Source organism: Mobula hypostoma, chromosome 26, assembly GCF_963921235.1.
Source record: "Mobula hypostoma chromosome 26, sMobHyp1.1, whole genome shotgun sequence".
In the NCBI taxonomy this organism is placed as follows: Eukaryota; Metazoa; Chordata; class Chondrichthyes; order Myliobatiformes; family Myliobatidae; genus Mobula; species Mobula hypostoma.
In genome coordinates this window covers 22597201-22621359 of record NC_086122.1, presented here as the reverse complement: position 1 = coordinate 22621359, position 24159 = coordinate 22597201, and the positions used below count along the sequence as shown (strand labels likewise).

The window sequence follows — 24159 nt, the reverse complement described above, 5'->3', positions numbered from 1 at the left end:
CCATGCAGATCCCAGAAAGACTGTATCTTGGTTAGTGTCCTGCCATTGTCTGCAAGGAGTTTGTACATTCTCCCCATGACAATGTGGGTTTCCTCCGACAGTCCAAACGTATACTGGTTGATAGATCGATTAGTCATTGTAAGTTGTCATGTGATTAGACTAGGATTAAATTGGGGAATGCTCGGCATCGTGACTCAAAAGGCTGGAAGTGCCTAATCTGCATGGTATCTCAATAAATAAATAAACACATAAATAAATTGCTGATGGATCATCCAGAATCATCACACTATAATATTAAATATTGAAAGACCTACATAGCATGGACATGAAGAACATGTTTCCTACAGTGTGGATTCTAAGGCCAGAGGGCACAGCCTCAGAATACAAGGATGTCCCTTTAGAACAGAGATGAGGAGGAATTTCTTTAGCCAGAGGGTGGTAAATCTGCGGAATTCATAGCCACAGGCGGCCGTGCAGGCCAGGTCTTTGGGTACATTTAAAGTGGAAGTTGATAGGTTCTTGATAAGTGTGGGCATTAAAGGTTATGAGGTGAAGCTAGGAGAATGGGGTTGAGAGGAGCAATAAATCAGCCATGATGGAATGGAGGAGGAGACTCGATGGGCTAAATGGCCTAATTCTGTTCCTATGTCTTATGGTCTTATCCAGCAATCACCCCTTCTCTCAGTAGTGGTGAACGGTATCTGTGTAACAAATAGTATCGACGCCAATGAAAGAGGATAATAAATATTTGTAATTCTTTACAGTTCTCCTGTCAGACATTCAACTGCTCAGGCTACGAGTGCTATGAGAACCAGAACGACTGGGAGGAATGTCCCTCGGCTCACATGTACTGTGAGGTAAGTTTGCATGATTTACTTCAATAATATGGAGAAAATGCAAAGCCAAATTTCTTAAGGAGCAGTTATTACCCATATACCTTTACTGCAGTACCAAGCTACTGCGAACAGGCTGTTGCCAGCATTGTTTCCTGACCTGTGCTGAGTGTACTGATCTCATCTGCAATTGTCTGTTTTCTGTCTAAAGAACACCTGGACCAAAGTCCAGCCAAACCTCCTGCTCTTTATAGGTCTGCAGTAGTTTCTGGCAGAGAATATACAGCACGTTAGTGTAGTGGTTAACTTTTCTGCTGTCCATCAATTTTCAATGATGACTGAGGCCTGGGCAAGGTTGTATGGAAGACCAGCAGTTGCCCATGCTGTAAGTTTCCCCTCTCCACGCCACCGATGTTGTCCAAGGGAGGGACACTAGGACCCATACACCGGTGTCTTCGCAGAGCAATGTGTGGTTAAGTGCCTTGCTCAAGGACATAACACGCTGCCTCAGCTGAGGCTCGAACTAGCAACCTTCAGACCACTAGACCGACGCCTCAACCACTTGGCCACGCTCCACACTTAGTGTAGTGGTTAGCACAAAGCTTTACAGTACCGGCAGCTCAGGTTCAATTCCTGCTGGTTCTGTGAAGAGTTTGTACATTCTCCCCATCACCACGTGGGTTTCCTCCAGGTGTTCTGGTTTCCTCCAGCAGTCCAGTTGATAGGTTAATTGTCATTGTAAATTGACCCATGATTAGGCTTAGATTAAACTGGGGGTTGCTGGGCGACACGGCGCAAAGAGCTGGAAGGGCCTATTCCACGTTGTATCTTAATACTGTAAATAGTATACAGACTGAGCTGCATTTGCTTCTTATGCTCAAGTAGCTCCAGTGTTAATCTTGGGCAATGCAGACATCTGACTAATTATCAGTTGTGTGAGGTAATGGGGGGGGGGGATGTCTGGTACCCATGAAACCATTTTTGGAAGACGAAGTGAAAAGAGAGAACCTGAAAAAAGAAGTTTTTGTGTAAGGCATTTTCCAAACCAATAGCTACTTACACTCATTTATGAAATGCCCAAATGAGAGTGTTTGTTTAAAGTTCAAAGTCAATTATATCATCAAAGTACATATACATCACCATATACAACCATGAGATTGCTTTTATTGTCATACTCAGCAAATCTTTAGCATAGTAACTACAAGAGGATCAAAGATCAACCAGAGTGCAGAAGGCAACAAACTGCAAATGCAAATAGAAATATAAATAAATAGCAATAAGTAATGACAACATGAGATAATGAGATAGGAAGTCCTTCAATTGAGATCATTACTTGTGGGAACATTTCAATGATGGGGCAAAAATCTCTTTCTATTCAAGAGCCCAATGGTTGTGGGGTAATAAATGCTCTTGAACCTGGTGGTAAGAGTCCTGAGGTTCTTTTACCTGATGGCAGCAGTGAGAAGAGACCATAACCTGGGCAGTGGGGATTTCTGATTATGGATGCTGCTTTCCTGCAAGTGTTTCATACAGATGTGCTCAATGGTTGCGGGGGGCGGAGGGGCGCGGGCTTTGCCTGAGATGTACTGGACTGAATCCACTACTTTTTGTTGAATTTTCCATTCAAAGGCATTGGTGGTTCCATACTTAGGTTGTTAAGTCAACTATGCAAGATGACAAAACATTGGAACACAAGTGAATCATCAAAAAAAGCTGTGCAATGTGCTGTATTATCTGAGTTCCTTAGGGAATGTGTCACAATGTGCATTAGGTTTTCTGCCTTTTACTGAACGTGCATTTCTATTGAGAACCAGTTTGTTCGTGTCTCACAGGAAAGGTTGAGTGGAAGAATGGTACATCCCTGCAGCTCCATAACAAGAGCTGAACAACTTCAGCTATGAAATCCCATACTGGATCTAGGTATAGACGTTGTTAATGCAAGCTGTTTTTTTTTTCCCCACTGAGGTTGGGTGAAACTACAACTAGAAGTCACAGGTTAAGGTGAAATATTAAAGGGAAACTGTAAGAGAACCTCTTCACCTAGAAAGTGGTACAAGTCTGGAGTGAGCTGCCAGCGCAGGTTCGATTTCAGCATCTAAGAGAAGTTCAGATGCACGGGGTATGGAGGGCTATGAGACGAGGCAGCATAACAGTTCAGCATGTACTAGATGGGCTGAAGGGCCAGTCTCTGTGTTGTAGTGCTTTATGCCTTTAGGGCTCTATCTGACCATTTAAGCCCTTCTAGATCTCAAAGATTTAATAGCCCCGTATTTTAGTCATTTTTCAAACTACGAATATTCATTCTGTTTTATAGTTTTATCGTACCTCCAATGACTCGTACTGGGCGGGCTGCAGCGACAACTGTGCTGGCACGGACAACATCTGCTGGAATGCCTCACAGACCATGTGTACAATGGAGTGCTGCAACACAACGCTCTGCCTGATGCTGAATGGCACAATCCAAGAACTACGCTGGGATTATGGTAGAGATACTTCTCACTTTCTGTAGACTTTGAAAACATGGGCCAAGTTACTCAATCGATATAATATTTTTATGCATATAGTAAAGTTTGAACCCCAATTGCTAAAAGCATATTCGTTTTGTGTCATCCATAGAGAGTGGGGAGCTTCTTCATCTTTAGTTAAAGAGATCATAGTCTTTTTCAGTTCATTGCTAGGGATTCTAAAGTGTCTGTCATCTTCCAGATTGGTCCTCATTAAATGGTTACATACTTGTCGGCCACCACCTAATCCCTCCTTACACTTGCTGTCAATGTCCTTATGGTCCCAGTTTACTGAACATCTGACTGCCAAAAGCACAGTCCAGTTCAAGCCACATGAATCCCAGCACCCAAACTTCCCCTTTGATTTCTATGTCCACCCAATCACCTGCTTACTAACCCACAAGATCTCCAGTCACTGCTGTACCTGACCGTGATCCCCAGTCACTGTCCACATTGCACTCCACATGCCCACTGCACCGAACACCAGGTCAACCACCGACCATCCTACTAACACCTTTCAACCTTTGAAGCACACCTACCCCATTCCCTCCTTCCATCCACCATTTTCCTGTATGACCTATAACCAATCTTCCATCACTGTCCAGCTGACCCCAATCACTAACCTTCACCCAGACTAGTACTGACCCAGGCCAATCCTCTCCCTACTTTAGACTGATCCGCTGCCCTGCCATAGACTCACGCCCTCCATTTGTAATCTGAAGACTTTAGCCACCAGCTCAGTTTGAAGACAGAAAAGGAATTAAGGACTTTTCTATTGCATATGACACCTTGTGCTCAGTAAATTCCTTTTCCAGGGCCTTACACAAAGTTCACATTATACCATTTTATGAAGCATTCTTCCTAGCCCCACAGAAAAGCAACAATTCAGATGGTAAATCCCTATCACACACCCAGGTGATGACTTTTAGAATCGATGAATCAATTCCCTAGTTAAAGTCAAGTTGGGCCTTGTAATGAATAGTCTACCCTTTGTTATCAGTGGTATTGAGAACGAGTTCTCAGAAAATGGCTGAAGCTGATATTTTCCATATGATTAATACTTGACCCTTTTTCATCTTTTCAGATTAGTGAGATAATTGTTTAAATTCATTCATGTGGCTTTGAGCCACCTATAGAAACATTTAATTTCATTTCATAATTCTATCATTCTCTGAAGTCTGCACCGCATGTGTGCCCAGTGAATAAGGTCAGGTAGGAAACTTGATCCTAGAGTTTTGTTTTAGTGCTGGCAGGTGCAATATGCCTGAGCTTTGTCCATCTCATCCAACTCACTGCATGTCAATGCAAAATACTATCAGTGCCAAGGGACAACACAGCCGGTTACAGCCATAACATTTAAAAATAAACAGAAACATCTTACAAGTATCTGTGGAGAGAGAAACGGAACACATCGGTTGCTGGAAATCTGAAATAAAAGCGAAAGCATCCAAGGTAGTGGGGGAGGAAATTGTAGGTACCCTGGTTATAATCTCCAAACATCTGTAGATTCAGGGCTCAAAATAGATGAACGTGTTTGGTTTCACTGGTGGGGAAACTTACAGAAGCTAAAAGTAGAAGTCACTTGGACATGTATGGATTGCTTAGGGGATTCCAGAACTTAAAGCAGTAACAATTATTAGTGAGATATTTATATTGGTTTTATTTAGAACCTTTCAATTACCATGTGCAAAATGCAAAGGCCATTTGCTTAAATGTTTTAGAAAGAGACAACTCCTTTTTAAAGAACAATTTATTTCTTTGTGTCACCTTACTCTGTGCTGCATCTTTGTCTTGAAATCACTGCCAGCACTACTATTGTTTGCCTCTTCTGACAAAGGTTTATATGACCATCTAAAAGGATTGACAGTCCTTGACTAAAATGTTGCATTCCAGCCCCATGGCCTTTATCTGTCACAACCAAAAGACCTGGCACACTGCAATAATAGTCAAAAATGGCCAACAATGTTCTCTCAGATCAGATCAGCTGCCTCCTGCATCAGTACGGACGGAATTAATAATTCCACAGAGGGGTTTATCAACTCAAGCAGAAGAATACTATTTTGTTATTAGCTGTGCTTCAGAATGCAATTGTACTAAATCCTCCAAGCTATGTTTGAACTCCTCCTCAACACAGAGCAGGTATTTGGGTTATCAAATTTTAGCTGTATTTCTTTAACCACTACATTCCTTTGAAGTTACCAAGCCTTTGTCTCACTTTTCCCGCTTCCGACAGGAGGAGAGATTAGACCTCTGAATGTTGCCTTGTGGGAAAGATTCTCATTCATTATCCATTCTGGACTGTCTAGAGTTGAGCTAACACTTTTCTTTTCACTTTTTAAGAAACGACCGAACCTATGACTGAATTTACAACAATGGAAACAACACCGATGCCAACAACTGCTGCAACAACAATAGGCAGTGTGAGTATTCATTATTAATGTGAGAGGATGCATGCTTATCCTGTAAGCTGTTTAACCAATTAAATTACAGATAATGTTCCAAATAATGTTTCTGTTTCTCAACCTTGGGAATTCTAAGATGTTATTGAAAAGAAGCCACCCCAATAAAGAAGAACTTAGAGAAATATTGAGAATGGCAGGGTCAAGATTGGGTCTAACCCTGTTCTAAGGGGTGTACAGTAGGGTGACCCGCTTTTCCCCATTTTATTTAATATTGTTATGGACAGCTTTTTATGTTCATTAGATAGATATGCATCTGTTTTTTGTGGGCTGATAATACAAGCAGCCTGCCATCCTGAGATATGATTCCAATGGGGCATTTCAAGAGTCTGAATCTAAACGCTGCCTCTGTACAAGTCCAAATATGCTGGGAGGCTTCTGCAGGTCTTACTTGTACTGTCCTCCAGTCTTTGTGAATGAGAGAAGATGAACCTTCAAACTACGGTGTCAACAGTCTAGAAGGTTCCATCATTGAGAATCCCCACACAATAGTTATAACATGTGTTGTACTTCCATGCGACCCTTTGTACACAGAAGAAGACCTTTTAGCTCTTAGTTCTACACTGAATCCCAGAAGAGAAATCGTGTCAGTCCCATACAAAGTTCAAAAGTTGAAAGTAAATTTTATTATACAAGTCCATAGATGTCACCATATACAACCCGGAGATTCATTTTCTTGTGGGCATACTATAGAGTAAAAACCATAATAGAATCAATGAAAGACCGCCCAACTAGGGTGCTGGAACGGAGTGCAGAAGACAACAAACTATGCAAATACAAAATTAAGAAGTAATAATAAATAAATAAGAAATAAATGTCAGGAACATCAGATGAAGAGTCCTTGAAAGTGAATCGATTGGTTGTGGGAACACTTCAATGATGGTGCAAGTGAAGTTGGGGCAGGTTCAAGAACCTGACGGTTGAGGAGGTAGTAATTGTTCTTTCTGTTGCCCATATTGTCTCTCACAGCTCCATTAGCACCCATTCAATTTTTTATGTTACTTACACACACCATTTGCAATAGTAATTAACAGTAGTCAATTAACATGGCAGAATATGTTTGGGATGTTGGAGCACTGGGGGAGACCCAGTCAGTCATAGTGAAAATACAGTATGTAAATTCCATGTCGATAATATTCAGTCAGTCAGGATCCAACTAGGGGCCCTGTACCTGGTGCTCCACCATGCGACCAGCAAGCTAATGCAGAGACCACCAAATGTCCCTCTCATAGAGTCGTGGAGCAATACTGCACAGTCCGTTCGGAGCAACGAGTTCATGTCCAGCATTTTGTTCCCCTAGCCGTTCCCAATTTCCTGTGATCAGCTCATATCCCTCCAGGCCCCCTCCCCTCCACATACATGTCCAAGTGACTCTTCAATCATACAATTATACCTGCCTCGACCACTTCCTACAGTCACTACCTCAATGCCTTGGTCAATGAAGGTCAGTGTGCAAAATGACCTTTTCACCACCCTATCACCCAACGATGCCACTTTCAACTAACTATACGCTTGTAATTCTAGGTCCTGCTGTGACATTACACTCCTTCCCACCCTACCGTTGAAAGAATAAATCGAGTGCTGGTTTGACTTTGTGCATCATCTCACATTTATTTGCATTGAATCCATATGCCACTCCTTGGCTCACTTCGCTAACTGATCAAGATCCCCCTGTAATCCATGATAACCTTCTTCACTTTCACCAACGCCTCTTAATTTTACATTATCTGTAAACTTACTGATCAAGCCTTTTGCATTCACATCCAAATCATTTTTAGAAGTAATGAATAACAAGGGTTCCAAAACCAACCCTACTGCATACCACTAGTCACTGGTCTCCATTCCAAAAAACAACTTCCAGTCACCAAACTCTGCTTCTTCTGAGTCAAGTCTGAATCCACCTAACTGTGGATTTCATGTAACCTCGCCTTCCAGGCCGCTCTGCCATGTGGGATCTTGTCGAGGCCAAATAGACAACATCCATTCCCTACCCTCATCTACCTTCTCGGTTACCTCTTCATAGAGCGCTAAAAGATTAACGAAACACAACTTCCTATGCACAAAGCCATGTTGACGCCTCTTAATAAGAATCTGTCTATCCAAATGATGGTAGATCCTGTTCCTTAGAATACCCTCCGTTAACTTCCCCACCACTGAAGTCAGCCTGATTAACCTGTAGTTCCATGGCTTGAATACTACCCTTCTTAAACAATAGAATAACATTAGCTGCTTTCAAGTCTTTGGCAATTTCACCACTGACTAACGATGAAGCAAGAATCTCCACAAGGAGAGGCTCCACAAGCTTCTTCAATTTCTTCTTTCACCTCCCACAAAGTCCAAGGATATACTTAGTCATGTCCTGGGGATTTATCCACCTTAATGCACCTCTGCAAATCCCTCCTCCCTGTTAATATGAATGTTCTCCGAAACATCTTCACTCATTTCTCTTATTTCTTGAGCAATTGTAATTTCCTTCTCAGTAACTACAGAGGGGAAATATTTGCTAAAGATCCCACCAATTTCCACGGCTTGAGACATAGGTGGCCCTCCCTGCTGACATCTAAGAGGAACTATTCTCTCCCTAGCCACTCTTTTACTCTTCATATATCTATAGAGCCTCTAGGCACTTCTCTGAAACTTACTTGCCAAATCCATCTCATACTCCCTCTTTTCCCTCCACATTCCCCTCTTAAGAGTATTCTTAATCTTTTTATAGTGATCAAGGGATTCACCATTCCCGACCTCCTAAACCCTATGTATGCTGCCCTCTTTTGCTTGACCAGAGCCTCAACATGGCAAGTTTAAAGGTCAAAGTCAAAGTAAATTTTATTATCAAAGTACATACGTGTACAACCCTGAGATTCATTTTCCTGTGGGCATACTCAGAAAATGTATAGAAAAGTAACTGTAACAGGATCAATGAAAGATCAGCCAGAGTGCAGAAGAGTTCCTAAGCTTGCCAGGTTATAATATTGCCAAAATATAACAAAACTTCTTTCTAAATATGTTTCTGAACAAACTGCGGAATGAAAGAAAATCTACGGGGTTCCTGCACGTTTAGTCTTATTGATCTACTAACCTGCCTTTCTTTTCACAATGTGCTGTTAAAGGGAAATGTTTCCACAAACACTTGGAGCTTGTATTGAGAATATTGGACTCTTGATATCATACTCTTAAACCCCTCTTATTTGCCATCCATTACTTTCCCTTTAAGCAGTCTTTCCCAATTAACCTCCATTACATCTAGTTTAGGACCCTAACCTGTGGATTGGTCCCATCGTTAAAGCTAATTGTATTGGGCAAAGTGTTCCTTCACTATCTCCTCAGTTACTTGTCCTACCTCATTGCCCAAAAAGGAGGTCCAGTATTGAACCCTCTCTTATTCTTACCTCTCATGCTAAGAATAGACTGCTCCAACTACCCTCTGTACCAAGTCCAGTGTAACCGAAGTTTTATACAAAATGATGACTTCCCGACTCTTCTAGTCTATGGCCCTAGTTTGCCATGCATCTTATTTACTCTTCTATCTACTACTGTTTCCTTTTTCAGGGAGGTATGAACTCGGACCCCAATAGCGGTTTTATTGTTAGGGATATGGGACCCTCTTTACAGCTTCAGATTGAGGGAACAGATGCCGACAAATCTGAGGGAAATTGCCTTGGAGCAGTTTCTATCCCTCTCAGTACATCAGCATAACCCAAAAGGTTGGCAACGGGTCGAGTTTCAATACAAGCTCCAAGTGTTTGTGGAAACATTTCCCTTTAACAGCACATAGTGAAAAGGAAGGCAGGTTAGTAGATCAATAAGACTAAACGTGCCGGAACTCTCGATTTTCTTTCATTCCACAGTGTGTTCAGAAACTGACTCTCACAGCTATCTGGACTATTCCTCTTCTCACCCTGTCTCTTGCAAAAACACCATCCCCTTCTCGCAATTCCTCCGTCTCCGCCGCATCTGCTCTCAGGATGAGGCTTTTCATTCCAGGACGAGGGAGATGTCTTCATTTTTTAAAGAAAGGGGCTTCCCTTCCTCCACTATCAACTCTGCTCTTAAACGCATCTCCCCCATTTCACGTACATCTGCTCTCACTCCATCCTCCCACCACACCACTAGGAATAGGGTTCCCCTGGTCCTCACCTACCACCCCACCAGCCTCCGGGTCCAACATATTATTCTCCGTAACTTCCGCCACCTCCAACGGGATCCCACTACTAAGCACATCTTTCCCCTCCCCCCCCTCTCTGCATTCCGCAGGGATCGCTCCCTACACAACTCCCTTGTCCATTCGTCCCCCCCATCCCTCCCCACTGATCTCCCTCCTGGCACTTATCCGTGTAAGCGGAACAAGTGCTACACATGCCCTTACACTTCCTCCCTTACCACCATTCAGGGCCCCAAACAGTCCTTCCAGGTGAGGCAACACTTCACCTGTGAGTCGGCTGGGGTGATGTACTGCGTCCGGTGCTCCCGATGTGGCCTTTTATATATTGGTGAGACCCGACGCAGACTGGGAGACCGCTTTGCTGAACATCTAAGCTCTGTCCGCCAGAGAAAGCAGGATCTCCCAGTGGCCACACATTTTAATTCCACATCCCATTCCCATTCTGACATGTCTGTCCACGGCCTCCTCTACTGTAAAGATGAAGCCACACTCAGGTTGGAGGAACAACACCTTATATTCCGTCTGGGTAGCCTCCAAACTGATGGCATGAACATCGACTTCTCTAACTTCCGCTAAGGCCCCACCTCCCCCTCGTACCCCATCTGTTACTCATTTTTATGCACACATTCTTTCTCTCACTCTCCTTTTTCTCCCTCTGTCCCTCTGGGTATACCCCTTGCCCATCCTCTGGGTCACCCCCCCACCTTGTCTTTCTTCCCGGACCTCCTGTCCCATGATCCTCTCGTATCCCCTTTTGCCCATCACCTGTCCAGCTCTCGGCTCTATCCCTCCCCCTCCTGTCTTCTCCTATCATTTTGCATCTCCCCCTCCCCCTCCAGCTTTCAAATCCCTTACTCACTCTTCCTTCAGTTAGTCCTGACGAAGGGTCTCGGCCTGAAACGTCGACTGCGCCTCTTCCTATAGATGCTGCTTGGCCTGCTGCGTTCACCTGCAACTTTGATGTATGTTGCTTGAATTTCCAACATCTGCAGAATTCCTGTTGTTTTTGTTATATTCTTACTTGGTTTTTCAAGTCAACAAAACTCACAGGCACTTTTTGTGACATGGAGTTAGGTTAAAAATGTTTTTCTTTTGCCATGGTAGAAAATGCTCAAAGCTTCTCTTTGTGTTGCTCTGTAAGTTGTTATAGCAAGCTGAGATATTTTCCTCAAAAAAAAACTTTGCAGGGCAATAGGTGTAGAGTGGTTAGCTGTACTGGAGATACCTGCTACCAATCTCAAGCTCCCGAACAAGAATACTGCACTGAGGCAGAACCATACTGCAAGGTAAGGCCTATCTAATTTTTATATAGATTTGATATATGGGGGAAAAAAAGCTTAATGTCAGGAGATGGCATTCTGCATGGTCTCAGTGAGAGATGTAAGGGTGATTCTAGTTTACTTATGAGCCACGGCCTTCATGTTTTAGTAAGTTCATATCATGTGTATTTATCCACACTTCAGTCAGGATTTTGTTGGAAATGGATTTGAAGATTAACTTTAGAGGGCTTTGGTTCACAGCCACAGCATTGTATATATATATATATATATATATATATATATATATATATATATGCCGTATATTGTTTGATTAAGCATTCTTAATTGTTTAAATGATTATATGTAAAAATACGTTAATTGTATACATCATCGTACTACCGAGTGATATGCACTTAAAGTAAATACAAAGTTAGACCCAGGCAGCTCAGACTCCCATGTCTTCCTTTGAATTAATTTAATTTTACAAAACCTAACAGTGAACTCTGCTGGTTTTGTTGTTTCGGTCAGAGCGGTTGTCATACCAAACCATGATGCATCCGGATAGGATGCTTTCTATGAAAACAGGTGAAGGTCAAAGGGAATATGCCGACTTTCTTTAGCCTCCTGAAGGTACAAAACATAACACAGGCGATGAGGTGTTTTTAAAACAAAATTGAGACGGCTACTGACCCTTTTAATGGCAGCGAGGAAGGGCGAAACAGAGAGCAACATGTGGTTCTTTGGATGCTCCTATCAGTTTTATTTGCCAAGCATGCATCAAAACAAACTGTGAAATGCATCATTAGTGTCCGCAACCAACACAGTACGACGAAGTGCTGGGGGGCAGCCCCCAAGTGCCAGCGTGACTCTGGTGCCAACACAGCATGCTGACAATTTACTAACCCTAACCTGTGTGTCTTTGGAACTGGAGCACCCATACAGTCAAGGGGTGAAACTAAAATCTCCTTACAGATTCTGGTGCTGTAAAGTATTACACTAACCATTGCACTACAGTTGCAGCACAGTAGCGTAGTCATTACAATACCAGTCACCCGGGTTCATTTCCTGCCGCCGTCTGTAAGGAGTTTATACATTCTCCCCGTGACCACATGGGTTTCCTCCCACAGTCCAGTGGTGTACTGGATAGTAGGCTAATGGTCCCATGATTAGACTCTAATTAAACTGGGGGATTGCAGGGCAGTGTGGCTCGAAGAGCCAGGTGGGTCTATTCTGCACCGTATCTCAATACATAATTAATTAATTAAAACTAAATGCCGCCTAATCATATCCTGACTTTCATAAGGATGACCTGGCTATGGAAATCATCACAGCCTTGGCTCAGACTTAGACTCAGCAGAACCTCAGAAATGAGATGGGATTGACAGCCCATTGCATCAAAGTAGCATTTGACTAAATATGGCCAATAAAATAGAAGTAATTGAACATCAAGGAGAAAATATTCCACTGGTACATTCATACGTTGCATGAGGTATAGCAGTTGTTCTCGTTCCTAAGGCACCACTGCAAGAAATCTTGGGATCAATCTCCTGGCCCAAACATCAGTGACCTTCTCTGCATCCTTACATCTGAAGTGGGGATGTTTGCTAATAATTCCACAGTGTACAATTCTGACACAACTCTTCAGAATGTAGATCAGCCAATTAGCATGGAACAACACTGGGAATATTTCAGACATGAGTTGATTAAGGGTCAGACAACATTCCAGCCACACAAGTTCTGAGCAATGACCATGTCCTTCAAGGCAAAGCCCACACAAGTCAATGATATTACCTTCACTGAGTATCCCAGCAGCAATATCCTGAATGTCATCATTACCAAGAAATTCAACAGGACCAAGACATAAATTCCAGTGCAAATACAGAGAATTGGACAATGCAAGGAGCAAATCAGAAACCGACACATTGCAGTGTAAGTCCACTTCTTAAATGCCCATAGTCTTTTCACTGACTGCAAAGCTTGTCAGGGGAATGATGGCATTCTGTCCACTTGCCTAAGTCAGTGCAATTCCAACAATTTAAGCTCAGTATCAGTCAGTACAAAGCAGGCTGCTTAAGTCATATTCCTACCCTTCTGAGCATCCATTTCTTCCACCACTGGAGGCTATGTTGTTATTTAGGTAGCTTATTCCAATAAGGACTCTTCTTCTACCTCTAAACTGAACAGTGTATAGACCTAACTTCTCCTGCACCTTAGCCTGTCAAAATGTAATGAGCCAGATGGGTTTTCTGGCTCTTTTCTTTTCAGAAACACCCAGCCTGTACCTCACAGTTCTAATATGTCTTTATTTTTGTCTACCTCTAATTCTGCCTCTCCAGCTCCCAGCGTCCAAAAATGTATTTGTTGGTAGGTTAATTGGTCATAGAGTCATAGAAAAGTGCGGCAGAGAAACAGGCCCTTTGGCCCATCTAGTCCATGCTGAACCATTTAAACAGCCTACTCCCATCAACGTGCATCGTGGCCATAGCCTTCCATATCCCTACCATCCATCTACCTATCCAAACTCCTCTTCAACGTTGAAATCGATCTTGCATAGACCACTTGTGCTGGCAGCTCATTCCACACTCTCATGACTCTCTGAGTGGAGAACTTTTCCCTTATGCTCCCCTTTAACTTTTCACCTTTCATCATTAACCCTTGACCTCTGGTAGTAGTCCCATCCAACCTCAACGGAAAAAGGCTGCTTGCGTTTATCCTGTTTATACCCCTCATAATTTTGTATACCTCTATCAAATCTCCTCTCAATCTTCTATGTTCCAAGGAATAAAGTGCTAACTTATTCAATCTTTCCTTATAACTCAGGTCCTCTAGACCTGGAACAGTATTGAAAATTTTCTCTTTACGTTTTCAACCTTATTTACATCTTTCCTGTAGGTAAGTAACCAAAACTGCACACAATAGCCCAAACTAGGCCTCACAAATGCCTTGTACAACTTCAACGAACATCCCATCATCCACATCATTGATACAGAAGACAAACAATAATGGACACAGCACTGATCCCAGTGTTACTCCACTAGATATAGGCCTCCACTCAGAGAGGCAACCATCCACTACCACTCTCTGGCTTTTGCTTCAAAGTCAATGCCTAATCCAATTTACTATCTCAACTTGAACGTTGAGCGACTGAACCCTCTTGACCAGCCATCCCTGTAGGATCTTGTCAAATTCTTTGCTAAGGTCCACGTAGGCAACATCCACTGCTTTTCCTTCATCAACTTTCCTAGTAACTTCTTTAAAAAATTCTGTAAGATTGGTTAGACATGACCTACCACACACAAAGCCATGCTGACTATCCTTAATCAGTTCATGTCTATCCAAATACATGTATATCCGGTCCCTCAGAATATCTTTTAATAACTTTCCCACTACTGATGTTCATCAGTCTATGGTTTCCTGGTTTATTTTTAGAGCCTTTCTTGAACAGCGGAACAACACTAGCTATCCTCCAACCCTCTGGTACCTCACCCGTCACTAAGAATGATTAAAATATCTCAGCTCTGCCCCAACAGTTTCTGCACTTTCCTCAGGGTCCAAAGGAACACCTTGTCAAGCCCTGGGTATTCATCCACTCTAATTTGCCTTAGGACAGCAAATACTTCCTCCTCTGTAATCTATATGGTCCATAAAGTTGTTACTACTTTACCTCACTTCTATAGCTTCTGTGTCTGTTTCCATTGAGTAAAAACAGATGCAAAGAGTTAATTTAAGATCTCCCTTATCTCTTATGGATCACCATGAATTACCATTTTGATCTTCCAGAAGACCAGTTTTTTCCCTCGCAATCCTGTAGAATCCCTTAGGATTTTTCTTCACTTTGTCTGCTGGGGCAACTTCATGTCTTCTTTTAGCCCTCCTGATTTATTTCTTATGCATTTTCTTGCATTTCTTATACTCCATATATTCTTTTATTTTCTTAATCAGGGCCTCAATATCTCTTGAAAACCAAGGTTCCCTAAACCTGTTATCTTTACCTTTTATTCTGACAGGCGCATACAAGCTTTGTACTCTCAAAATTTCACCTTTGAAGACCTTCCACTTACCAAGTACACCTTTGCTGGAAAACAGCCTGTCACAATCCACACTTGGCAGATAATTTCTGATACCATTAGAATTGGCCTTTATCCAATTTATAATCTCAACCCATGGACCAAACCCATTTTTTTGCATATTTACTTCTAAACTAATGGCATTGTCATCACTAGATGTAAAGTGTGTCCCTACACAAACTTCTGTCACCCGCCTGCCCTGTCCTATTCCCTAGTAGCAGATCAAGTATTGCGCACTCTCTCATTGGGACTTGTACAGACTGATTAAGGAAACTTTCCTGATCACATTTGAAAAATTCTATCCTGTCTGGTCCTTTTACAGTATGGGAGTCCCAGTCGATATGTGGAAAGTTAAAAATCACCTACTATAACAACTTTCTGTTTCTTGCAACAGTCTGCAATCTCTCTGCAAATTTGTTCCTCTAAATCCCTCAGACTGTTGAGTGGTCTGTAATATAGCCACATTTACGTGGTCATACCTTTCTTATTTCTCAGTTCCACCTTACTACATGAGTTTTCCAGTCTATCCTGACTGAGCACTGTCGTGACATTTTCCCTGACTAGTAATGCCACCCTCCTCCTTTAATCCCTCCCGGTCTGTCATGTCTAAAACAATAGAATTCCAGAATATTGAGCTGCCAGTCCTGCCCCTCCTGCAACCAAGTCTCACTAATGGTTTCAATTTCATCATCCCAGGTGTTGGTCCATGCCCTGAGCTCATCTGCCTTTTCTACCATACTTCTTACATTGAAATATACGCAGCTCAGGACACTAGTCGCACCATGCTCAACCTTTTGCTTCTTGATTTTGCCTGAGGTCTTACCAACATCTGTCTCTACAACTTCTCTACTAACTGTTCTGGCGCTGGCACTCTGTCTCCGATCCCTCCCTGCACCTCCAGTTTACACTCCACTGTGCAGCACCTAGTAATCCTTCCTGTAATTTGTAAATTGTCTGGTGATTAGGCTAGGATTTTACTTTTAGATTTAGACTATGAGGACACGTAGTCCTCTTTTATTGTCATTTAGTAATTCATTCATTAAGAAATGATACAATATTCCTCCGGTGTGATATCACAGAAACACAGGACAGACCAAGACTGAAACACTGACAAGAACCACATAATTATAACATATAGTTACAACAGTGCAAGCAATACCATAACCTGATGAAGAACAGGCCATGAGCACAGTTAAAAAGTTAAAAGTCTCTCAAAAGTCCCACATCTCACGCAGACGGGAGAAGGAAGAAAACTCTCCCAGCCATACCCGACCACAGTCTGAATCTGAGTCATCCGAAAACTTCGAGCCTCCGACCAGCTCTCCGACACTGAGCTCCAAGCACCATCTCTGCTGAACGCTTCGACCCTAGCCCCAGCCACCAGCAGCAGGCAAAGCCGAGGATTTTGGGGCCCTCCCTCTGGAGATTCTCGATCGCACAGTAGCAGCGGCAGCGAACCGGGCATTTCAGAAGTTAATCCAGATGTTCCTCCATGCTCTCACAGCTGTCTCCATCAAATCAGAATTGTGCAAATTTAACAAATAAGATATCATTTCACCGGAGAGGCTACACGCACTGCGTCGTGCCGCCATCTAATAGGGATTGCTGGGCGTGGCTCCAAGGGCTGAAAGGAATGATTCTGAGCTCTATATCAATGAATAAATAAATAAACAAACAAACAAATAAATAAATAGAAATAATAACAGCGGTGCATTGTGGCCATAGCAACCAGTCCATTCTACTTTGTCATTTGCAGTTGTGGAAATTGATGGGAAGGACTATGATGGATGGTAAGTGACTGAAGCCGAAGTTAAAATATGTCCTTGTTTATTTTTCATTGACTTAGCTGGAAAAGGAGACAAGTAGCAACAAATGGACAAGTGGCTGTGACAGTAGCTGCAATACAGTCTCATCTGGATGTTCTTCCAGCGGCAGTGCATCAACATGTATCCAGGAGTGTTGCCAGGCAACCACTGACTCCTGTCTGAAGTTAGACGGACAAGAATATTTGTTGGGATCTGCAAGTATGGCACAGTCTATGAAGGTGATGATATACGCAGTTGCTGCGTTTACTTTGGCTAATCAGTTTTCTCCCTTTAGTTTTTAAAAGCAAGAGCCAATAATTGACACCACACCTTGTAAAATTCGGACATCAGCACCACACTGCATAAGCCTTTTTATGTCAGTATTCCAAGTGAGCAGATTTTTTTTCTGTGAAACTAATTAGCCTTAATATAATTAAAACTACAAATTTATCCACCCAAAAGAAGATTATAGTATAGATAATCGGTTTCAGTTCTGTTGAGGTAATAATTCTCTCTCTTTCTCTCTTTATCTTTCTGTCTGTCTCTCTGTCCATTTCTTTCTCTCTCTCCCTCTCTCTCTTTCTGTCTATTTTTCTCTCTCCCACTCTCTCCCTCTCTCTCCTCTCTCACATTTTCACACTCTATGAGCGTCATTGTTAAAAAGACCAAAAGCAGCAAGTAGAAAGAAAGGAAGGAAGTCAGAAGAACATGATCAAAATCAGATCAAAACATTAAAAGGAGCATGAATGCTTTAGCTCTGTTAACACCACAGGAGTTTTACCATGTTAAGTATCACAGTCTCAAGATATTCAGTGAACAATGACCTTCAAACTAGTTATAGGCTTTATCAAGGTCCATGGAAAATAACCAACAAATGCATTCTAATTACAAAAGAAAGCAAACTGCTTTCAATATTTCTGTTTTCACTTAAAGTTGCTTTTGGGTGTCTCAATGCATGATGCAAAATGGATGAGAAAATGGAACACCGTTTCCTTGCCAAACTTAAAAAAAAGAATATCAACCATAGGCCAAATGTTAGCACAGAAAGCAGTGTTTATTCACAGATATTTGATACTGAAATGGATATCAATAGTTTGAAATTTGATGTGCTGACTGCAGATGGCGTGACATAAAACATGAACTTTTCTGGAAATTTTCATCTCTATAGCACCATGTTATAAAAATGCATAAAGAACTATACAGAAAAAGGCTTATGCAGTATATGTCACGGTTCTAAATAAGCGTCAATCATTGTAATGTCAATTGATATATATTATAAATAGTTAAGGGGCCTGTTCAGTGCTGCAAGTCTGCGTTGTTGAAATATTTTTAGCTTCTTGTAAATAACAATATTTTTTGATTTAAAAAAAAGGTGATGGATCTGTGGCAGAGAGAAGTTGTGCTGTTACCCTTGCTCTTCATTATGCAATGGAGGAAGTGCAGAAGGAAGTATGAAAGTATGGTGTGGGGTAAACATCAAGGAAATCTAAGAAGCTCTGAGCAGCATTAAGATCCCAGTAACTGCTATTCTCCACTCTCATATCCTCCAATATCCCTCTTAAATTGCAGATCATGCTGAAGCTGAGGCAAAATCCGGTTCATTTTTGGTTCTTTACTACAGGCCATTCACCCCCTTACAACTGCTCCGCTGTGCGATGTTATGGTGATATTTTCCTATAGCACTGCTCTCCTGTGCTAATCCTGTAACCTTTAATTCCTTTAATTATTTACAGAAAGCTCAGAAACATCAGTTTGAATCCTCCATCTGGTTGTTTCTATCTGTAATGAATAAGAGCCATTATCTGTGAAAGAGTGAGGGATGCAATGAGCTCATTGGACATCTCTCCCCAACTAATTATCATTAAATATTACATGTGTACACAAGTAACATTCAATGTTGAATACTTTTCGATGGGGATAATATACCTATTTTCTAAAGCAGATTGTACGAGCAGTTACCTAGAAGACAAAGGGACTAAACAACAGGAAAGCATTTTCCTTATTTATTATGGTTAAGAAATTATGTGAGAATATGCATAGTACAACATTAAATTTGTGGGCCGGTTTGTGGTGTAGTGGCATCAGCACTGGACTTCGAGGCAGATGGTCCTGGGTTCAAACCCAGCCAGGTCCCAACCGGCGCAGCGGCAGTATCTGTGCAGAAGAAATCTACTCCTGTATCTTGCCATGAAAACCCTATAGACCCTATGGTCCATGTGGTCACGACTTAGTGACTGGACAACAAACATCAAAATTGTAAACTGAAATTTGGTCATCAACCCCATCAGCTCATGTGGATGTTTACTTCTCCATAAGTTGAAACAGGTCCAACAACCTGTTCTCATGTCCATTTAACCTCGGTAATTCAAGTCACTATCATATCTAATATTGACATAATTTTGGCCAAATCTAGAGTAAGATCCACAGAAAACAAAAGAGAGATTTCAACTTGGCACTGGAAGCACTTCCATTTATTTTGTCACCTGTTCACTTTTTAACAATACTGTGGAAAATGCAGGAATGAAAGCTGATCTTTCACTCCACAACCAACCCACTTCTATAAGTCAGAAGTTTCCCGAAGCACCAGAGAATGATTTGTATGCTGCGGCTTTACCGTTTGCCTTCCTGATCTGCAAGTATCTACACTGAATTGGCATTATTGACATCCACTCCGTGCAGTTTCAGTGCTGAACAGGCCCGTTAAGAATGATCTGAGCAAAGTCAAATGTAACTCTGAATGGTTGTAGTTGCTGTTATATTTACTGCAGAGCACATAAATAGTTGCTGTTATATTTACTGCAGAGCACATAACCAATGCAGATTCTGGCAAGGTCTGGTCACCCTGCTCGTCTGTGAATATGTAGTCGAAACCTATGTCTCGTGATGTTTGCTTCAACCACAAAATATATGTTTGACTGGAATATAATAAAATTCAAACAGAATTATATTTCTATAATGCTAGAGTAATGTATAGAATATGAATAAAGCATATAAGAGAAATTATATTCCTCACTTGAGCAACAATAATCTGTTTTTTTTCCCTCCCTAAACAATGATATTGGGTTTTCAGGAGCTGTGTCATTTCATTCGTTTTGTTTCAGATTATTAATTAATAAGAGTTATGAACTTTCAGTTTTTGTTAAAGGGATGATTTCAATCTCTCAAAGAATTAGCGGAAAGCAGCTGGGGATTTCAATTAGCATGTTAATATTTCAACCACTTTACTCTTTCTGTTATGTGAGGCTCAGAGGTAATTAAGTACATTTGAAAATAAAAGTGTGTTCTGATTTAAAAACTTTCCCCATGTTTCTCTGCTTCAATAGTCATTCTAGTGAAACCCACTCATTTGGGATTGGTCTACATTGCAATTCTGACCCTACCAAGTTCCCAGCAACACTAAAAAATTATCAACAGTATCAGCTACCAGCGGCTGGGCACTTTGATAGATTGCTGCATGTCATTTTAATTAAGAGGCAATGGATAACAATATTAATCAAGTTTCAATTTGACACCATCCATTAATTGCTGATCCCATCATTGTTTTTTTTAATGATAACAGTCATTCAGTGGTAGAATGAAAAAGAACTTGCATTCTAGTTTTCAATTTTCAATTATTGATTTGATATAACCTTAGTTGATTCCACTTTGACCTACTAATTGCAAAATATAAACTCATCCTAACTTTTTTTTAAGCTACCCGGGTTTAGCTCCAACTAACTTTTACGTCTGACATTGCAGATCGCTACCCCTTTTCTGAAACGGGTGGCACGGTAGCATAGTGGTTAGCACAGTGCTTTACAGGACAGGCAACTGGGTTCAATTCCGGTCACTGCCTGTAAGGAGTTTGTACTTCCTACCCGTGACCTCATAGATTTGCTCCGGGTATTCCAGTTACCCCTCCGCACCACCCACCGCCCCCCCCCCCCACACACACACACACACACACACACACACACACACACACACACACACACACAGAGTCCAAAGGTAAGTTAATTGTGAATTGTTCTGTGGTTAGGTTACGGCTAAATTGGGGAAGGGCCTATTAAAAAGTTCCTGATATTTGGAAGCAGGAAAAAGGATTGGCACAACTCTCGGTTATATTAAGTATCTCTGAGTCTCCTGACATCTTTGAGTTCTGCATCACTATGGAAAAAGAAATGCATATTATCTAAGTATCATTAATGTGGTTAAATCACTTTTTCCATAATCTATCACAGCTATTTTTGAATTAGTTCTAACAAAAGCATAGCAGAAGATTGTGTTCCCGACAATGGCTACAAGTGTTTAACTGTGCTATTGTTCCGGATAATGTTATTCTTTTGGTTTCAGGCAATTTCCAACAGTTCATAGCTCTATGTGGCATCTATGTTTAATTAAATGAGCACTAATAAAATTAAATTCCAATATATATGGTTTTGTGGTGTTGTATTCTGCTACTTTAATTTTACAGTATTTTAATGCTATTTTAAGTCTAATTAATCTGGATTCGTGGGAAATTCTCTGTAGTTCCACGTGGCACTACCAGACTTTCCCTCCAAGATAATCAGGAGGCTTGAGACTCCTGCTCAAACATTCTTGAAATCAGAAGTCCCAAAATTCCAGAGGGAAGCATATCATTGATTTCTCAACTGTACTTCCGGGAATTGTGCTTCCCAGAGGATAAAGAAAAAGGAAATGCATTTCAGCAGGACTTGCACAGGCAAGTTTATAGAAAGTACTAAAGGAAGGAGTTAAACTGGAAGGTTGTTGAAGTAACAAATATAGATTAGATATATAGCTCATATTTCATATTGGGTTTTCTTCAGTCTTGAAAATCAGAATCAGGTTTATTATCACTGGCATGTGTCGTGAACTTTGTTAACTTCATGACATTTCAGCTAATTTTAGCCAGCTTATTTCAGTGAACATACTATTTGCTCCATTTCTTTCAAAACAACAGCCATGTATCTAAAAAACCTGAATGGTAGAACACATAATCACCTCACTGTCCTTGGTCAGCACTTCGAAAGAATTATTCAGTCAGTTTAACTCACCTGTTCCTTATCAATAATCCTGCTAAGTTGACCTTTCCAATTATGTGTTCAATTCCATTTTGAAAGTAAATACTTTAACCCCTTCTACCATATTTGAACAAATGTTAGATCTCTTCTCTTTGCTGCCATTAGGAAGGAGGTACAGAAGCTTAAAGGCACATACTCAACTATTCAGTGACAGCTTCTTCCCCTCTGCCATCCGATTTCTGAATGGACATTGAGCCCGTGAACACCAACTCACTACTTTTTAATTTAACTTTTTAACATATATAGTTACTGTAATTCAGTTATTATTATGTATTGCAATGTACAGCTGCCGCATAACAACAGATTTCACGACAGACACTGGTGAAATTAAACCTGATTCTGAGTCATAATAATTTGCTTTATAACAAACTAATTTTGCATTCTCTTATTTTCTCCCAATAAACTAATAAGGACCCTCTGGCCACAAAAACATTTTGTCCTTTATTCCTCTGTCAAAACCCTTCATAATTTAGAAGGCTGCAATTAAATTTCTTCCTTGCCTTCTCTGTCTTAAGTGGAATGAACCAACATTTCTGAAGAATCCACATAAACAAAGAAGTTCATCCCAGGAGACCAGACACTGTGGTCCATTGTGCTGACTGATGTGCAAACAGCTGTACTTGTAGCTTAGTAATGCAGGGCAACTTGTGTAATACTAAATCTACTTTTATACTTCCTGTGGTGTGTGGCAAAGTTGATCCATAGCCACAGTGGGCCTCACTGATTTTTGTGGAAGCAAAGTGACAATTAAAATCTCTTGTCATCATTGTAACATCATGAATTTCCTGAAAGAGAAGTATGTATTTCCCACAAGTATTTGGAGGTATTGATATAATTTTAATGGTAAGTATTTTGGGTAATTCTATTGTATAACTTTGCTATCAGTTTATCTTTGTCTTTAAGTTCTGAATCATCGTTATCATATTTCCCAGAATTTAGAGCAACTGGTGTAATTTAAAGTCTCCTCCTTATTTCCAAATTCCTCCATGGCCTTCCCTTTCTTTATACCTGGAACGTCCTCCAGCCCTACAAGTTTTTGACACTACCGCAGTCCTTCAATTCTGACAATTTGCCCTTCTCCAAATGCAAACATTCCAGCATACACAGTGTGCCATTTCATGCTGAATACTAGAACTCCTTCCCTTAACGAACCTTTCTTTTGCTTCAAGATGTTAAGATTTCCCTTTCGATCTTGATTTTAGTCAAATATTCTGAAGGCTCTTCAATATTGTTAAAGGTGGAGTAAGTGCAAGCTGTTGCAATGATACGTTTCTTGTCATTATAATATGCATAAGAATATCTAATATTATCATTGACATCCTTTTAATTGTTTTCAAAAGTCATTTGATTAAGTTTCTGGTAAGTAATCACGGGTCATTCTTGGTGTTGCAATCACGGTTTCTTTACACTGTATTAGATTTGCTTCATGACTGCAATATCTCACTTGCTTTCCACAGAAGTTGTTTGCTTCAACTTTCATATAAATAAGAACAATGAAAACATTACTCCCAGAAGAGTTGGTTGCTCCTGGGCACTGTATCACTCTCAACAGTTGCACAAAATGAATGTCTCCAGAACTTCTGAGGCCGATTTCACAGAATGAAATCTGGTTTACTGCTGAAGACAGAACAGTAACGATTCAGTGTGTTGCACTTAGAATCAGAAATGGAGTTCAAGGGCAGAAAGATCTAGCTGCCATAGTGGAAAGAGGATGCTAGCACGGTAGCATAGTGGTTAGCACAACGCTTTACAGAACAGGGTTTAACCCCCACTGCTGCCTGTAAGGAATTTGTACGTCTCCCCGTGACTGCAGAGGTTTCCTCCGGGTGCTCCGGTTTCCTCCAATGTGCAGGTTCTGTTTTAATAAACGTCTATAAATAAATTTTGCTCATAGTTTGGTAGCCGTACCTCCACAGTATTGAAATGAATGGCATGAAAAACACAAGACTATTTGAAGGAACAATTACTTAAAAGTAGAAAGACAGATAAAACTAGTTCTACCATTCT

General features: G+C 41.1%; 1 protein-coding gene across 4 annotated transcripts in view; it reads left to right on the top strand.

Moving 5' to 3' along the window:
- The window catches only part of LOC134338271 (uncharacterized), a 69989-nt gene extending 48498 nt beyond the window's left edge, over positions 1–21491 (top strand). For all 4 annotated transcript variants that reach the window (XM_063033990.1, XM_063033993.1, XM_063033991.1 and 1 more), the window contains exons 5-9: positions 765–857; positions 3148–3316; positions 5678–5757; positions 11146–11244; positions 17131–21491. In XM_063033990.1, coding sequence (XP_062890060.1) covers positions 765–857; positions 3148–3316; positions 5678–5757; positions 11146–11244; positions 17131–17391 — 702 coding nt within the window. In that variant the 3' untranslated portion in view covers positions 17392–21491. The remainder of the gene's footprint in view (positions 1–764; positions 858–3147; positions 3317–5677; positions 5758–11145; positions 11245–17130) is intronic.
- Positions 21492–24159: the final 2668 nt, after the last annotated feature.